The sequence below is a fragment of the Taudactylus pleione genome, unplaced genomic scaffold (genome assembly GCF_031769625.1).
Source record: "Taudactylus pleione unplaced genomic scaffold, aTauple2 ptg000518l, whole genome shotgun sequence".
Taxonomy (NCBI): Eukaryota; Metazoa; Chordata; class Amphibia; order Anura; family Myobatrachidae; genus Taudactylus; species Taudactylus pleione.
Window position 1 is genome coordinate 7,185,532 of NW_028284920.1, and position 19,484 is coordinate 7,205,015.

The 19,484-nt window shown below is 41.4% G+C and overlaps 1 protein-coding gene across 1 annotated transcript; it reads left to right on the forward strand.

Annotated features, from left to right (window-relative positions):
• The first annotated feature begins 2,612 nt into the window (after positions 1 to 2,612).
• On the forward strand, positions 2,613 to 8,041 carry LOC148501453 (uncharacterized). The gene is made up of 4 exons (XM_088450402.1): positions 2,613 to 2,766; positions 5,313 to 5,501; positions 7,711 to 7,811; positions 7,913 to 8,041. The coding sequence occupies exons 1-4, from the start codon at positions 2,694 to 2,696 to the stop codon at positions 7,922 to 7,924; spliced, it is 375 nt and encodes a 124-aa protein (XP_088306528.1). The 5' UTR covers positions 2,613 to 2,693; the 3' UTR covers positions 7,925 to 8,041.
• The last annotated feature ends 11,443 nt before the right edge of the window (positions 8,042 to 19,484 follow it).

The window sequence follows — 19,484 nt, forward strand, 5'->3', positions numbered from 1 at the left end:
AAAGTAGAATCTGATTAGTTGCTATGGGCAGCATCTCCATTTCTAAAAACTCTCACTTTAATAAATTTACCCCATAAAGCTCATGGCACGGCAAATTTGGCCATATGGCTAGATTTTAGGAAAGGTGTTTGTGGACACATCTGTATGTCCAGGTGTGATAAAGAAGAGCCAATTAGAACAGGAGGACTGCATGGGGGACCAGGGTCTTTATCGTTACCACAAATCACCCATTACCATCCTGAATGTAGAGGTCTGGGATGTTGGGTTTTCGGTGAGCCATCGCAAGGAGTAGTGGTGGGTTCTGGGAGGAGATGCAGTTTGGCTAACATGTCCTGCCCTTGGGTCAAGGTTTTCACTTGATGTGTCCATTTGTTGACATAGACTTACAGTAGGAAAGGGAAACCCCATCTTTAGCGGATATGATGTTGTCGAAGGATCTTTGTTATCAGTTGCAGATTCTTGCATTTCTGGATTGTTGAGGGAGCTAATGCTTCCTATCCACTACGTGATTAAACCTAGCAATTGAGCGATAACGACCATCTTTATCGCTCAATCGCTTGGTAATCACCCGCAAATCGTGCAGTTTAATGTCTAATACGATCAGGGATGCGCGTGAATGCTGGTTGTATTGGACATCTATCATCGGGCAAACATGCTGGTCAACCTGACGATAACGTCAGGTTCAGCATGTTACCAGATGATGAATGATCCTGCACTGAACGACTGCTCATTCAGTGTAGGCACATCACAGACATAGAAATGACAGCACGATTACAATTACGTAATCGTGCTGTCGTTTCTATGTCGTGTATTGGATGGGCAGCTTAAGTCTTGAAAGATTTGAGGTTGCATATCTTTGAAGGAAGTGATTGCTGTATCACGAGTAGCCATGAGGATTTTTTCTTTCAATCTACAATATATTATAATAGTGTAGGTGGACTATAATTTCCCAAGGAAGTTGAGACGATATGTGTTTGGCCTTGAGGCGCTATGAGCTCTGTCTAGAAGGCAATCCTCAGCAGAAAGGTCTGGAGCAACATGTTGAAAAAGATCATTGAGATGGGAGGGTAATGTCCAGCTCAATACTGGTTATGGTTCACTCCAGATCTGAAGATTATTGCATCAAGAACGATTTTCTTTATCCTCTTGCTTTTCCTTAATAGACTCAATTTAATAGTGAAGATACGCAAGTTCTTTATCCAGAAAGATCATCTGCTTTTTTCTTTCTAGAGCGTCAGTTCTGGAACTCAGAGATGCAATTTCTGATTTAAAATCCTAAGCAGCTTTAGAAATCGGTTTGAGTTATTTTTATTACATTTATGAATTATCTATAAAGTGTCTCATTGATTTATGTGCGCTTTTTGCCATTATAATAAGTTTACTAGCACAGTATCACAGTGTTCTATATTAATTTGTTCTAATAGGCCACATATGTCTGTTAACAAGCCTCAGATGTTGAATCTCATTAATTTGACAGGCCTGAGGGTCGTCTAACTCACTAATACATCCGGTGAGTTGTACTGTATGTTTAAAATTAGAAACATCTCTGAAGGACGTGTTGTGATACAGTGAGAGGGTTTGTGGAGAGGTTCTGATGAGTTTGACCGTAGCCTCATTCTATTACATACGGCAACTTGAACTCACCAGAAATATGTCAGAAACCATGCTACTTTGCTAATCTCATACCCTATCACCGCTAAATGTTATATCTTTCCTTCCCTTTTAGGGAATGAATATAAATGAACTCTGATTTAACTAGGACACAGTAGCCAGGTTGGATGTTCTCAGCATCCCAACAGTCAGGATGCCGCTGGTCACAATACTGACAGCGGCATCCCGACCTTCAGAATCCTAACAGATTGTGGAGGTAAGTGTTAGGTTTAGGGTCGAGGGTTAGGGTTAGGCTGCAGGATGGGAGGGTTAGTGTTAGGCGACAGAAAGGGTGGGTTAGGGTTAGGGTAAGGGTTATAATGCTTACAGAAATCTGTCGGCATTCTGATTGTTGGGATGCCGTACCCAACGCAGCCAGGTTTATCTTACAATTCATTAACTCAATGCCATAAGTTATTAAAGCACCAATAGCGTACATAAACCAATCTCACACAGTAGTTCTATATTACAATACGGTCTAACTTATTCCAAAAAATCATTACACCTTCTTTTACATTTTTTTTTCATATGCAAAATATTCTATAGTGTATATATAGAAATGTAATGCATTTTCAACACTGTGCCTAAAGTAAGTGATAACTATTTTGGATATAGGAAATCTGCACCTTTACTAAGTTGTTTTAAATATTTTATTCTGTAACAAATGCTTTGAAAGAGCAATAAGAATACTCCAGGTTTAAGTAGACAATAGGCCACTGAATGACATTACTTCATTCATCACATGTCGTATCATATGGCTTTACAATATACAATAATGTACAATGGTGAATTTATTTTCTTTCATTAATATCATGTTTGCTTCTATTTTAAGACTTGCTTTAATTCAAAAACATCATGGAAAAATATAAGAACTTTTCTTTTCTTGACTTGTCCTTTATAGTACTTTTGTTTGGCTTTTTTTGTGCGTGGGCATGTAACAGTATATATATTGTATGACTGCCACCACATAGTCATCATCCCAGCACTCTGACAGCAGCTTCCTTCTTGTACTGATCTCAGGAGTTCTATTACTTGAGTCCAGAATGCTCAGAGCTCTGATTTTGTCCGTACTGTTGACTGTGGCTCTATGTCATGACAGCAGCAGTGAAAGCCATGGTAAGACAGACTCATCATTCTAAGCCTTATTTATTGTTGTTAGTGATAACTATATTAGTTTCATGTAGAAATGTACACTAAAATACTTTGGGCTCTATTTACTACAATCCGCATTTGTAATGCAGATTGTAGTGTGATATTATCGACTGAATTCGCATTGCGAATTCAGGCAATATCACAGGGATTTACTACAAATCCCTTGCAGGGACAGAGCTTGCGATAAAGCTCTGTCCCTGCGAATCCCCTCCGCACACTATTCACGGTATTTTTGCAAAAAATACTGTGACAAAGTGCCCGCACATGCGCCTACTGGCCGCCACTGCTGCCCCCCCAGCGCTAAGCCTCGCCCCTGTCATTAAGACCCACCCCCATGATCACGGACCCCCCGCCCCCTTAATAGCACTTACCTGCAGTCATTGGTGCTCCGGTGATGTCTTCCATGCCTCCGGTCAGCTGATATCCCATACTGCAATTGGACCCGATCACCTGATGACCGGGCCACAGTGCAGCATGGGAAATCAGCTGACCGGAGGGGAGTCATCACGGGAGCCCCAACCACTGGTCCATGGAGTCAGGTAAGTAAATTATTATAATTTTTTTTATTAGCAGAGATCAGCTTGCTGTCTGTTTAGACCACACAGCTGATTACTGAGGCCAGCTCCGGGCTCTGCTCTGCCTTTTAGAGCAGAGTAGGAGTCCGGTAACTGGGGGAGAACCTGGATAACGCCACCTCCAGGTTGTGTTATTATCACAGGGCTTTCTCCGGTATTTTTTTACAATTTATTTTTAGTAACTTTGGTCGGATCACATTTCCCATTACGATTATGGGAAATGCGATCTGCTTACTGAAAATAAGTGATACTTAGGGGTTGGAGTAGAATTTTACGAATTCTACTCCAATTGCCCTGTAATAACTATAGGTGATACTAAAATAATGTGAAAAGGGTGTAGTAAAAATAATGTTAATAAATAGAGCCCTTTATCTTTGGAAATGTCAATACAGTGTAACCACAGCTGGAACCATGCTATATAGACATATATTGGGTTCACTTTATAAAGTATGTATAGTATGAGCTGTACATTATGTAGAATATATCAGACAGATGTGTACTCATACACCTAGCCTCTATACGCCATACGATGTGAGATGCCCAGCGCAACTGTGTTGCTCCGAGAGGCGTACTGTCTTTTTCTTTAAATTTTGACCCTTATTCACATCGCAGATGCAGCGAAAAGATGCTCATGGTGTACCAGAGACGCTGGTCTGCGACTTTAACCTCACATGAATTAGTTTTAAACATGTACAAAGTTGCAGATGAAGCACAACATAACTTGGTGTGAGAAAAAGCTGTGATCGCTACATCATAGCTCTTTGTATAAGGACTCAGATTCATCCACACACAGATGTACAAATGTCGCACATCAAATTGATCAGTGTAATATAGCAAAGTAGTTTTGCTGCTTGCAATTGTCTATTTGTGCAAATAACATGCACATTTTGAAAAAGAAAGACAGTCAACTTAGCCAGGGCTCCAGGTACCTGTCGTGCTGAGAATAACTGTTCGGCGAGACTGTAGCCACACTGTATGAGGACACATCTGTAGAGGGATCTATTATATTTATACAAGATTTTATGTTAGAATTAGATTAATGCGTTATATTTCTCTTTTGCCTCATTGCATGTTCCAGTGTTGCGCAGTAAGACAGCAAAGTACTGTAGTAGAATACATTTATAATAAATAAGTGATAACTACAGTACAGTATGTTTAAAATATGTGCCAGGTATACTGTAGTTGTTGAAACAAAAAAAGGGGGATTGTAGATTCCTTTCTTCACATATTATCAGTGAACCTGTCACCTACAGTAGCGCATGCAGGGGGAGTTTCTAAGTACCCAGAAACCCCCTCTGACATTGTCAAGAGTAGGCACCATGTTTTTAAACCCCGTCCACCTCGCGGAAAAATGCAGTGATTCGCGGGTCTATGGGAGGAGTCGGAGCCAATATGAAGTGATTTCATGAGACTGCATCATTTGGCTCTGCTCCCTTCTGATTGACCCACAAACCGCAGCATTTTGCAGCTAAGGGGAGGAGCCTAATGACATGGTGCAAGGCAAATGTGTGTAATATATGTGTGTATGTGTAATATATGTGTGTGTGTGTGTGTAATATAAGATATGTGTGACTTATGTACTGTATGTGTATGTATATATGTGTGGAAACCCCCCTGTTAAAATCCTGAGTTTGCCCTTGACCTACATACCCAGTAGAGGCGGACATTTCTTGGGTGGAACCAATATGCATAAGAGTGCAGTGTATCAAATCATTTGTGCCCCATGTCTCAGTCATGACACTAGCCTTTATTAATTTCATAGGCTTAATATTCTCCCACAAAATATCTCCTTCTGCTGCATGTAGGTAACAGGAACAGATTAGTCGCCCCTCTCCCATTACCAGTTCTCAGATCGGGAGGAGGTCTCAGGTTAATTAGGTCATTGTGAATCTATGTTACCAAAGTTTTATGTCATTTGTATATTTGTTTTCCCAGATAATCTGGCAGAGAAGCGAGGCCACTGCCCAAAGGCCTCCAGTAACTCTTCAGCCTCAGCTTGTACCACACTGTGCCCTAATGGAACTAACTGCACAATTGTAAACTGCAAATCTGACACCAACTGCACAGGAGTTCAGAAGTGCTGTCACACCAACTGCGGACTAATGTGTATGGATCCTGAATACAGTGAGTATTTCTAAGCTATAACATCATTTATACTGCACAATAGCTCAGTATCAGGTTTTTCATGTGCGCTAACTGTAACCAACACATTGTAGATAATTTCAACAAAGTCCTATCCATTGGTTGTCTATAATGCGTTATTGCATTACTAAAGCTGATAAAATCTATAATAAAGGTTGGTAACACTAAAGGTGCGTATCCATTAGGCGATTAAACAGGCTGATTGAATGATAACGACATCGTTATCGTTCAATTGCTTGTTAATCGCCCGCAAATTGTTCACAAATTGGCAGGGTAAATGTAAATAATGACCAGCGATGCACGTGCCCGCTGGTTGTTTTTGACATCTATCATAGCCCATAAATGCTGGTCAACCTGACGATCACGTCAGGTTCAGCATGTACAGGGATGATGGATGTGCCTACAACTGAACGACTGATGTAAACAGTATGAATATATTTCTTTGGGGACAAATATACTTGTAGGGACTGTTTATGAACTATGGAGACTAAAATTTTTTATCGTAATGTACACAGGCTCCTCAATATATTTCCCAAGATCTATTTAGTCTATTTCACAGGAAAATCCAAATATATATTAAGCACTAAACAAACAGCTTATCTTAACTCATGAAATTGCAGTATGCATGTCAATTCAGTAGATGGAGCACCAAGACAAATACTACATATTAAATATTAGAGATGTACGGTTTGGTTCTGCAGAAATCTGAAAGCACCCGAATTCCATGAATCCGGGTATATCCGGGTTGCTGTTCTGATCTTTTTGCAGTTCTGAATTCGGTTTTTAAATCTGAATTTCGGGTTTTGGATTGCATAAATTACATGATTTTAGAGGTTTTTTTTTAGCTTTTAATCTATATATTTTTTTTAAAATCCAGATCCAAAACCAACACACTTGAGGGTGGTTTTGTAAAACCTTATCCAGATCCAAAACCTTAAAGGAGATACAGATCCAAAACCAAAACACTTGGGTCGGCGCACATCCCTATTAAATATACATCACAAAATTAGATTCCACTACAGTCTTTGTAAAATGAGTTCCACTAAGCAATAACATACATCCACGCGAGTGACGCTGCCGGCAAACGCTAGTGTTATTCAGCCCTAACTTATACCCTTTTCATTTAAATTAACCCTATTCCATTTACATTCCCGCATTATCCCCTTCCCAGAGCACTGTGGGCCTCATTCAGAGGCGGTCGTTAGATGCAAGCGGTCGCTCTGAATCAGGGCGGCCCCTTGCATCCTGAACGGCCGCCTCCTTGTCGATCGTTAAGCTGTGGGTTACCACCCACAGCTCTTACGACCAACATGGGTGATGGTCGCGATGGTCAAGACCATCGTGACCATTGGGGCTTATGACCACTCGTAAGCCCAAGGGAGCTTCCTGCTCTATTTGAGCAGGAAGTTCCCCACTGACATCAGTAATGATGTCAGTGGGGCCACCCCCAAACGACAAGCGTTCCGACTGGAACGCCTCCGTTTGGCCGGGCACGCCCCCGGCCCGCCCAGCAAACGGGGCGAGCTGTCACTACGAGACCCCTAACGACGGAGTGCCCGTGGGGCAACATCGAGTCAGTCGCGAGCGCTCAGCACTCCTGTGACCCAAATAAAGGGATTTGGATTTTGGATATACAAAGTGTCAGCCGTCTTATTTTATATGGGATATCACATTAACATGTCATATGCACATTATCCCTAGTGTTCCCACTTAACTTCATCAACATATATAGACACAGCTCTTTATGGTCTTTGTATCAGGCATATTCATTTATTTAATAAGCCATTCACTGGGTCACACAACCATTACCAATGAATAAGGGTGTCAGGCGCAGACCATAAGCAAATGTTCACAGATGCCATCTATTTATCCTATTATTAGAACGATAAGGGCTTCCTTCTTTTCGGTTTTGCAGCTTACTTCCATACACTAAGCGCTCTTTAGTGAGCGCCAGGTGCACCGCTTTTTGCATTTTAGTTTAATATCAACATCATAACTGTCAACATTGTGGTATGAACATAATGAATGAAAAGTTTACATTATTACTTCATCCTGGATAAGCCACTTAAAGGGATCTTAAGTTAGCACCATTACAGCTTTTATATCAGGAACTACTATATAATGTTTATCTTCCTTACACCAAGAACATATACTGTATATTCATTCACTTCCTTAACTCTATTAATGTCAGAGAAAGTCTGTGATGAGGACGATGACTGTGCGGGAACCCTGGTCTGCTGTAAGAAGAGCTGTGTCACAGTGTGCGTGCCCAAGAAAAAACAAAAGGGATCGGTATGTCTATCTCCATTTACCACTTCTCTCTTGTACTTATTTTACTTTCCATCTGCTCAGACCTCAGTCTAATCACTGTGTCCTTCTTCTCTGCTCACTAGAAAGGCAAATAGGATGAGCGATGGGTCAAGGAGGACAGCCCAGTTTTACAGGAGATGCAGCAAATTCTGCTCATAAGATGGATAATAACTAGAAAACTGATGTAAAACTAATAAAATCCTGCAGCAATACCAGTTTGTGTGCTTTGTGTTTTGTGTATCACTATTACCTGTAATTGTTGTAACATTGCCGTTTCTACAAGTGTACTGGCATCTGCACAGACTCTTCCATGCAGGACCGTAGGTCTTGTAGAGAGCAGAATGCATATATATAGGAGCAGGCGCCGCTGCGGAGATCCATGTGAGTATGCCCGTATTTTTAAAGCAGCAAGCTGGTTTATCATTTAACGTGCTTGCTGCTTTAAAAATACAGGCATACTCGTATATGTATTCCCGCAACGGCGCCGGCTCGCAGGCTATTACATTTAGCCCATAGAATGTGAATATTTGGGCGTAATGTGGATATAGAATACTCTGGGAAAATGCTGTTATTGCTCTTATAGACTGATATTTCACATTATCATTAAAGCCGTGGAGTCTTCATGATGAGTAACTGCGTAAAATGGACAACACAATTCAGTTAATCTCTTCTGTAAAAGCATCAAACTAGCAGGTAGAGTTGGACTTTGTTTTGCTTAAAACAAACATTTTGATGCTGCTCATTTGGATACACACCCACACACACATATACATTCTATGCAGATTTTGGGTCCGGATCAGTAGTGGACCCAGTTTTGATGTTTGCGCAGTAGAGTGATTCTGTGCATGCATGAAAATGCCCGGAAACCCCTACGGCAAATGCGTACCACTGAGTGCAGGCAGAGACCACTGCTGCATATGGAATGGCCCCCATTTGAGCTGGTGACAGAAATCCATGGGTATTCCCGGGAGGTGATTGGGAAGTGGCCTGAAGTAAACATACAAACAGGCCATCTCATGGGCGTGTTATGGGAGTGTCACATGCGTGTCAGTGAATGTGGCTGTATTCTCAAACACAGATTAGCAGCCACACACATGGGCGCCAAGAGGTGGGGGGAGCAGGTACAGTTTACCCAGGCCCAGAAATGCCAGAGGGGCCCGGCGGGGCCCAGGTCTGGCATCGCTCATCCCCCCCTCACAGCAGCTCAGCACACAGCTTGTGCTGGGCTGCAGTGCGAGACTGCTTGTTGCTGCTGCAGCAGCCGGGTCAGTCTCTTTTGGCTGTAGGGGGGGAGCGAACACACTGATCGCGCTGCCCCCCTCGCTTAGTGCCGGGCCAGGGAGCTTACAGCGCCCCCCTCCCCAGCGCGCACCGCCGCTAAGCGGCGCAGCAAAAGTTATTTTTTTTATTTTTTTTGTCAAGGGGGCATGGCCATGCCTCCCGTGATTAGGCCACACCCTCCCTTTACCTGGGCCCAGCCAGGCTCTCTATGGCCCTGGCCACACTGGCTTTAGGTTTAGAACAGGAAGCAGGACACCAGCCCTGCATAACAAACAACACACAGAGAAAGCTGGAAAATCTAGAAGGGGAGTTAGAGGAGGGAAGAAAAACACCAGAAAAACCCAGAAAGAAACAGAACACAACAGCCACAATAATGGCATCATTAATTTAAGTGACACCACACTAACCCAGACACAAAAACAATTATTGAGTAAAGGATTGAAGTTTGCTCCCACTGCAAAAATAAACAAATTCCAAACCTACCTAGATGTACACAAATTTATCCGCAAACTATCATTAGCGAAATACTACAATAACCAACCTATCACACAAAGTCAAACAGCAGATCTGCAGCAAACATTCAAACTTGAAACCCAAGTCAAAATTTTATTCACAACACCTTAAAGGACATCTGATTCCCACATTCGAGAAATTAGTGACAAGGGATGTAGATAGAATTCAAGAGAATAAAACCAGAAATTGCATGAACATCCACAAAGCTGAGAGACAAGCATTGATGGAAATGAGTGACAATAATAATATAATCATCAAACCGGCAGATAAAGAGGGGAGCATTGTTGTGCTAGACACCGCTGACTATAACACAGAATCCAATAGAATCCTAGGAGACACAGCAACATATGAACAACTGCCAAAAGACCCAACAGAACAATATCAGAAAACTCTCAGTATTCTACTACAAGAGGGATAAGATCAGAGGATTTTGACAAAAAAGAAACACAAATATCTGGATATCAAACACCCTATAATTCCAGTATTTTACAATCTGCCGAAAGTGCACAAGCACATCACACAACCCCCAGGCCGCCCCATTATATTGGGGATAGATTAAATTTAATCTAACCTATCTACATATATCGACACTTTTCTGCAGCCATACATGAAGGAACACAGATCATACATAAGAGATACAACGGAGATACTGAGGACCATCGAACAAATACAATGGGACAATGATCTCTGGCTGTGTACAAGTGTTGTCACATCCTTGTACACAATCATTGACCATGAACAAGGAATAGAGGTGATACACCGCTACCTAACCCAGGATGATACACAAAAACCAGAACAAGTTAAATTCATCACAAAAGCCATACACTATTTACTCAAACATAATTATTTTTGGTTTGGGGGGCATTACTTTCTCCAGACAACAGGGACTACAATGGGGACTAGATTTGCGCAAAGATATGCAATCTCTTTATAAGCTATTGGAAAGACATCAACATCTGGTCTGGGCGTAGCTTTGGTGACAATCTAGTCCTATGGCGGAGGTTCATAGATGATGTCCTTTTCATATGGAAAGGGGACAAACGGACACTTCAAAGTTTGTTGGATCATATCAATACCAATACATACAATTTGAAATTCACAACAGAATACAGTCAAACAAATGTAAACTTTCTGGATATCACACTGTACATTGAAGACCATGAACTACATACCAAAACATATATCAAACCCATAGATGTAAACAGTTACATCCTCTCAAATAGTGGCCACTACCCAAACTATCTCAAAAGCATACCTTTGAGCCAATTCACCAGGATTAGGCGGAATTGCACCAAATTAGAATATTATCAAACCCAAAGTCAAAATATGAAAAAGCTATTTCTAGAGAAGACATACGATAGTAAGATGGTAGATGAGGCCTGTCAGATAATGGAAGAGATGGATAGGAACACACTACTTACATATAAAGAGAGAGATGAAAGGGCAAACAACCACTTTAAATCCGCATTTGTCACCCAATATAATAAAGATACAAAGAAATTGACACAGATCCTGAATAAGCACTGGCATGTGCTGCTAGAAGATGAGATTCTAGACGACATACTACTGAATAACCCCAAAATCCAAAACAGCACAGGACCTTAAACAGTGACTCATTAAAAATCACAGAGAGATAAGTTGGTTCAGACTACCCTGTACCAAACCAACATCAGAGAGGACTTTTATTATTGTGGGATCGGTCATAATTGTAAAACAGGGATACTCCACCACCAAGAGAACAGAGCAATTCAAGTCTAATGTTACAAACCTAACCCATAAGATAAAACACCACATCAGCTGCAACAGCACAGGAGTAATTTATTTGATTGAATGCCCCTATGGTTTGCAGTAGGTAGGCAGGACCACACGCAGATTGAAAGTGAGGATTTCTGAACATATTCGCAATGTGACAAAAAGACTAGATACTCATAATCTCTCGCTGCATTTTAAGGAGAAACATAATCAAAATCCAGAGGGCCTAAAGTTCTTAGGGTCTTAGGGATCTCCCTGATAGAAAAGCACTGGAGGGGCGGGGATTTTGAGGGGGTACTCAATAGGGAAGAATTAAAATGGATATTCACCCAAAAACCCTAAAACCCAGTGGCCTTAATGCAGACAATTAAATTAAGGCAGTAATTACCAACTAATCAAGTTAAACAAATCCGCACTAATTACTACAAGTAATTGATCTCTACTCTAAAGACAATCAGCTGGTTAACTATAGAACCTAAATAAAACCATGGGATACATGCTGCAAGATGGGCAACACATCATCACAATCACCAATTATTTTAATGAACAATATTAATAATGGATAGTGGATATTCAAACACCACTATGATGAAGGAAGATATAGATTATCAATATACAGTTATCATTAATAATTGCCACTGGTTGTAATGTTTCCCTAATCCAAGATGGCACCTGCATGATTAGAACCACGTCCAAGATGTCTCTCATATAGGATTACCCAGAATTTTCATGAATCAGACATAACTATACCTATACCACAACCAAAATGGTGCCACATTAGGTCCTTATATAAAGGCACCACATCCAAGATGGTGCATACTAATTCTATGAGGAAGGCCGAACTGCCGATACATGTTGGAGCACACTAACTACACAAATCTACAAGCAAGTAGATCAGCCATCCACTCGCCTATACTCATACCAAGTCTCCTCTCTGGAGTGAGTGTGCAGGCACCACAGTCGAGCTGAGACACCAGGACCGTGAGATCTTGTTAGAACACGGGACCTGGCAGTCTTGCGGACCTCTGTGAGATACGGAAGTACAGAGGTGAATGCTGGGACACTGGGCACATGCTGTATCACTACAATGTGTGATGCCAGTAGTACTGCTTCCCCCCTACACCCTAGCATCGAGGCTGTGGAAATTAACTAGTCTCCTCCATCAGGAGTGGAGCATACAAGACAACGGGTGCAGAGGGACACTAAGTGTGTGCTACATACACTAGGTAAACCAGTTCAACCTTGCGAGGACCCTAGGAACACAGAAGCTAACAGGACTGCTCACCAGGAGAGAGCACAACAGAACTCTTTGGGTAAGTTGTGCACCTGGGGGATGTAGCTCTGCCAGACACAGCCCCTGGACACTATTTTCTTACCACATTTCATTCTACAGTTACTGAGTTTGGAGCACTGTCTCCCAGACACCCCAGTAAACTACTAAATAAACAAAAGTAAACACATTGACCGATTCTTCTATGATTTAACAATACACCACGGTTTTTTATTAACGCAGACCTCCCCCATTTGATTATTGAGTGCCATTGTATTTTAGAGACAGGTTACCCTATAGAGGTGATGCAGCTGACCAACACCAACCCCATTATTCTTTTGTGTAGTGCAGGTCCCTACCTCGAGCATTACATGTTTAGAGAAAGATTAGAACCATTATGTTTACATAATATCTATATATTTTTACTAGTTTCACCTGGGTAGAACTTCGATATTTACTGTTTCCATTTCCATCTCAGCGCTCCAATAACACATTAATCCTTCACCTCTATAGTAATGCATCACTGCTATATTTAGACATTACCTTTCCTCACCTGTGTAGAAATACATTCCCTCCCTCATGAGATATAGTCAGCATCCCAGCATGCGAGATGCCGATGGTCACAATAACAGCACTGGATTCTTGACAGCTGACATCCCGAAGGTAAGTATTAGGGCTTAGTGCGAGGATAAGGTTTAGGGTTAAGGTTAGGCACTAGGGGGATGGTTAGGGTTAGGCACTAAGGGGGGAGGGTTAGGGATAAGGGTTAGTGCTGTTGGTATTCTGACCAGTGGCACCCCGACTGCTGGGATCCCATACCCAACCACTCCCTCACACCTGTAGTAACACATTCCCTGCTCTCACCTCTGTAGTAACACATTACCTTCACTCACCTCTGTAGTAACTTATTTTCCTCCCTCACCACTGTAGTATCTTATTTCTCTCGCTCACCTCTGTAGTAATAAATGACCCCTGCTCACCCCCGTAGTAACACATTCCCTTCCCTCTCCTGTGTTTTAACATATTTCCTTCCTTTACCCCGTAGTAACACATTTGACATTCCCTTCCCTCACCTATGTAGTAACACATTTCCCCTCTCACCTCTGTAGTAGCAGATATCCTTCACTCACTATTCAAATAGGGGAGTCACACCAACTGCCAGTGATGTTTGGCAGCACATGGGATGACACTTGGCGTTTGAATATGAACTGTGCTACAGCCTCGATGAGACAGTCAGTCAGGACATTGGACCAGGGGAGGAAACGTTTTAACCCTATTCATCCCCTTAGGAGTTGAATTTTTTTTTAAAAACCCTTCTTAGTGGCCACGTACATTATGGAAGGAGTATACAGTACTACCTGGATGGGCATTGATGAGTCAGTCATTCAGTCAGACAGTCAGTCAGTCAATCTGATTGTATATATATATATATATATATATATATATATCGATTGGTAATATCCATGTTATTTTTAATACAAGTTAACGCTTCAAAACACTGTATCTTTATTCCTGCTATACTATCTGTCTTATAGGAGATTGACGCCCTCCAATACAGCTGCTTTTAGCTTACTAGGCAGCACCAGTGTGGATCACTTTTTCTTTGATGTTGTTAAGGAGAGGATGTAGGCATGCAAAGTAACTTAGCAACAGCCAGTGCTTTTTGTGGTGGTACTCAGGAGATTGTAGTACTGGCACCTTTATTGTGGTCCAACTTTTAAATCTGATAACTAGTTCCAGAAACAGGAAGAAATCAGAAATGAATAAATAACCATCTGCAGACTTATACAGAGTGAGCAAGGTTCAATAAAGCTTGTACAGTATATACTAAACTTCAAGTGAGTACCGATACCGTTTTTTTTTTATAGAGAAAAAACACTGCCAGCAACATTCACACTACACCCTTCCACATAATAACCACTAAAATAGCCATCAAAACTTTTTTGCTTTACATTTTATTATCTCCATTTAAAACTCACAATTGACAATAACTGGGTCAGTTGTTCTGGAATAATGCTAATGTTATACATACAAGTGATTAAAGCAAGTCCCTTATTATTGGTTACAATATAACATCACTATGACACTCATCTCTGTCAGTTTCAATGCATAGGCATTATTTCCTGTGTATATTACGTTTTGGCTTGACAAGGGATTTTACATATTGAAGATTACAGCAAAGGACTCAGCAGATGCATTACACAGAATTATATTTCTATGGAAAGTGGAAAACAAATGTTCTTACCCAAAGCAAAGCCCCACTTTTAAAAGTAATTATAGTGCACAGTAACTTATACGTCTTATTTAGTTTCTTCTTTTACTAGTTTTTTAATGCTTGTTTTGCATAAGAAAATAAACAGCAATTATGCAGATGGATGTGATTTGCCATTCAGGAAAGGGCAAATCACGGCTATTGTGTTGAATTGAATCCCCCCTATATGTGGTTGGGCTATGAAAATACTTGTAGGACAATCTTACTAATTTCTTATTGTTCAATTTATTTAAAATTATGTAACATATTGGACAGGCTCCTACAGTATATGCAGTTGAAACAAAGTAACATTGAGAAAAATTGGCAAGATCTTCGTACATGACGGCATGGAGAATATGTTGTAGATTGTGCCTGATTGGCATCACCCACTAAGCACAGAATGCCACTGCGTCTAATTGGCATCACTCACTCCATCTCCAGTGCCTCTGTGGGTTAAAGGACTGAAGAACTCAATAACAGGTCTTTTTAATTTCTGGACACCTAATATTAGAATTAGAGCTTTTAGGGCTGGAAACATAGAAATACAAATCAAGCATATCACATATTCCAAACTGCACAACATTTGTTAATAGAATGCACTGTGTTATATAATATAATAAGTACAACAGCAGGAGAAAAACTAATGTTTTTGCTGCTCTGAATAACTGAGGATTTCCAAGAATATTTGCATTTCCCTTTATGCTTTTAACATGTCTACAAAGGGAGCTAAGGATAATTCAAGTTGAAGCAAAGAAAAGTAGAAATGCAACAGATATAGTAATGATAGATAACCACATACTACATGAACATGGACTAATAAAGTCAACATACAAGATTGTCCGATTGGTATCATCACTGACAGGTATGGTCCTTTTCACATATTTTAACTATTTAAACCCAGGCACATTGTGCACAAGGGAAAGCACCACTGATCCGAAGATCAGCCAATGTACCATTCTGGTCATTTGTTGTTGCTGCTGCTTGAACAATGCCTTTTGGCTGTTTGTGATCTTCAAGCTGCAGTAAACAGAAAGCCAGGTAAAGACCAATGAATTGGAAGAGACTAGAACCAGTCCAAATATATAGAAGGATCTGGCAACATATTCCAAGAAGTAAATCTCTTGTAAGAAGTAACAAATTAAATCATTGGATGTTATAACTAGCTGGAGAAACAGGTTAATAATGCTGAGATGGACCACCAGCTCTTTTCTTAAAGAGAGATATCCAGGCTTGACCAAGTATTTCAAATTCATGGCTATGATGTACAGTAGCTGTTGGCAAATGCGGTCTATAACACCAGCATCTGGCGAAGGTATGCTGTTATCAATGTATCCATTTTTTGCTGTTGGAGAAGTAATCTGGTGCTTATTGTTTGCTCTTTGTTCCTTAAAACCAGTGGTCTGGTCCCTTGATAAACTGGACTCCCATGTGTAATATTTCCATGTAACATTTATGATATTTTAACTACCTAGGCAACTTGATGCATACAACATTTTTGAATATGCGTTAACAAATCTGATGCTAGGCAAATAATCTGCTGGTAATGCGTAAAAGGAAGTGATACTGAAAAACAAATTATTTTAATCATGGAGTACTTTAACTCATAAATATTACATGCCAAACATATATTGCAGAAATTCAAATTTACCGTATCGATCCTGCACACCCTGCACCCATAGCATACTTACCTCTCTGAAGTCCCACGTCAGAGCGAGTGTCCGGTGCTCTAAAAATGACTGGAAAATGGCCACTGCGGCCATTTTCCCGGTGACCTGCGTATACTCTATAGACTCTTGGCACACTCTAGTGCCCAGAGTCTATAACTTGGGCACTGGCCACGCACAGCCCAGCGCGCTGCCGACCGGTTTGTCACCGGTGACATGGTTTGTCACCGGTGAGGCACTGAAACACGATAATTGTCCAGGCAGTGCCGCAGTTCAGGTAGGACTACCTTTTCTCTGTGCTATTGAGATCAGCATAAATGCAGCTTGCCACTGGCTTTCCAATTCAGAATGCCTATTCAGGGGAAACATTACCTGTTTTGTTGGTGGATAGACCTAAACACCACCCTGGTTTAACATCCTCCCTCTCCTCAGCACTATCAGGGACCATTTCTGGATTTACTGCTCCAGATGCTGGGAACCACCAGGCAGTGTCTCTGTAGCACATACTACGCTGACCGGCATGGGTTGTGCTGAGACAGTGACAACCCATAGGATTCGGCACTCTAGTGTGTGCTTACCATTGAAAGGATATTGTAAAGGGACAGTAATACAGGTATAACTACAGAATAGTCTTTAATTCCCACAAAGGGTACTAATTGAAAGGCTTGCTTCCACACATGTTTGTGGTTTTTTTCTGCCAATGACAATTTATTATATCAAGGCGCACTGACTTTTATTTACCTACTATTGAATATTACCAGTGCCTGAGCGTTTATTTTCATTGTATTTTAAATATATGTCTAGTAATAAATATTGGACTTTTTAAGTAAAGTTAGTGAACTATTGTTATTTGTAGTCATTCTCTTATTCTTGAGCTGCTATTTTACACATAGTTTCCACTTGTTTGGGACTGACTATCCAATACAGTTCTGTTGATTTTGGGGGGGGGGGTGTTTTAACTCACAAGCGCCTGGGCTTATATTTTACCTTTATTGATTAAAGGACCAACAATATCTTGAAATGTCAGTGTATTGGCAATATAATACAAAGAAACTTTTAAATCCTCTGGGTGCTGCTCAGCTTATTTTGAACTAACAATCTCTCTCTCTCTCTCATCTCTGTTTTCCAAACAAAATCATTCACAGTAAACAGGTTTTTTTCTACAAAATTGACTTTACATGGGTTACATGGTATGTAGTTAGCATACCGCTGCTGCTAATACCGCCGGACTAAATGCAGACGCCTAAATACTGACAGGTGTCTAGATCCAGACACCGAAATCCCGACTAGCCGCCATCCCGAATCAAGGTAAGCGGGGAATGAAAGCACTTAGCTGCGAGGGGGGGGAGGTTAGGTTTAGGCACCACAGGGGGGATTTAGGATTAGGCAGCACCCTGGGAGTTTAGGATTAGTCACCAATAAGGGAGGGTTAGGGTTAGGCACCACTTTGGGGGTCTTAGGGTTAGTCGCCACCCCGGAAGTCCGAAGGTGCCTACACACTTAGCAATATTTTACAGGATTTGCCCGATTCCGACGCATCACGGCGACAAATCATGTAAAATATGCCCAAATCATGAGTATCCACTCACGATCACGATGCCGATGTGTGTCCCCGCAGGTCGTACTTTGCATCTTCAGATCTGCCGTGCTGTAGGGCAGATTTGCCAATCTGGGACACGATGCACTGGAAAACGTTAAGGAGGCACGATAGATCGTTTGTCACATTGGACACTTTTTACACCAAATCGTGTGCAGGACTGCCAGGGAGCTGCCGGGGGAGAGTTCAAGGGAAATCGTACACAAAGTCAATCGTGAGCACATCGCCAAGTGTGTAGGCACCTTTAAGGTTAGGCACCACATTGGGAGTTTTAGGGTTAGGCACCAGGGGCCGGATTTAATGCTAGGCAACCTAGGCATCCGCCTAGGGCCCGGCGAGTCCCAGGGGACCGCGGCTCCCAGGAATCCGACCCTGACTAAGGCAGGCTTCTCTCATCACAGAATGAGGCTCCACGGTGCTTAGTGCAGTAATAACACTAATACTGCGCTGAGCGGCTAGGCTCTGTTACTGAGCCTATGCAAAATATCACCCAGCAAAGCACCGCGTGCACCGCGTGACGTCATGTTGTCATGCAGACCCGCCCCATGCTCCCGCACTGTCTCAGTAACTTTGCACTACAGTCAAGCAGCAGGCAGCCTCAGCTCTACGTCTTCCCAGCCCCAGCACACGAGAGGGAGGAACGGAGGGAGACTGTGCTGTGTGAAAGAGGCCAGGTTAGGGACAGAGTTTTTCTCATATAATGGGCCATATTTAAGAAGGGAGTATATATATATATATTTATATATATATATATATCCAACTGTGACCCGGCACTCAGGTGTGAGAACACAATAATTCCAAACAGTGAATACAGAACTAAGACATTCCATGGAAATGACACAATTGATCTGATGTGTTACATTTAATTGTATCACTTATTCTTTGTTCTCTAGAAGATTCACTCTCTGACACAAGTAATCATTCTGATACAATTTTTATATGTTATATGTATTGTGTTTAATGTACTGTGTGTGATGTATCTATTTCATTTTTAAGAAGTAAAATATTCTCTTTTTTATTCAATCAATGTGTGTTATATTGTCTATAAACACATTCCATTGCAGTCAGATGTGATCATAGCGCATTGCCTATGCTGTTTTTCCAATATTTCTCATATAATGGGCCATATTTAAGAAGGGAGTATATATATATATATATATATATCCAACTGTGACCCGGCACTCACCAGTCCTCTCAGCTGTAAGTGGCTCCAGTGCCCTCCAATGGGGTATGGTTCCCCCAAATACATACGCAAAAAAGTGAATGAAGGCGGCACCCAGAGGCTTCAATATCAAGTGAATCCAGCACCCTCTGTGGAGTAGCTTTA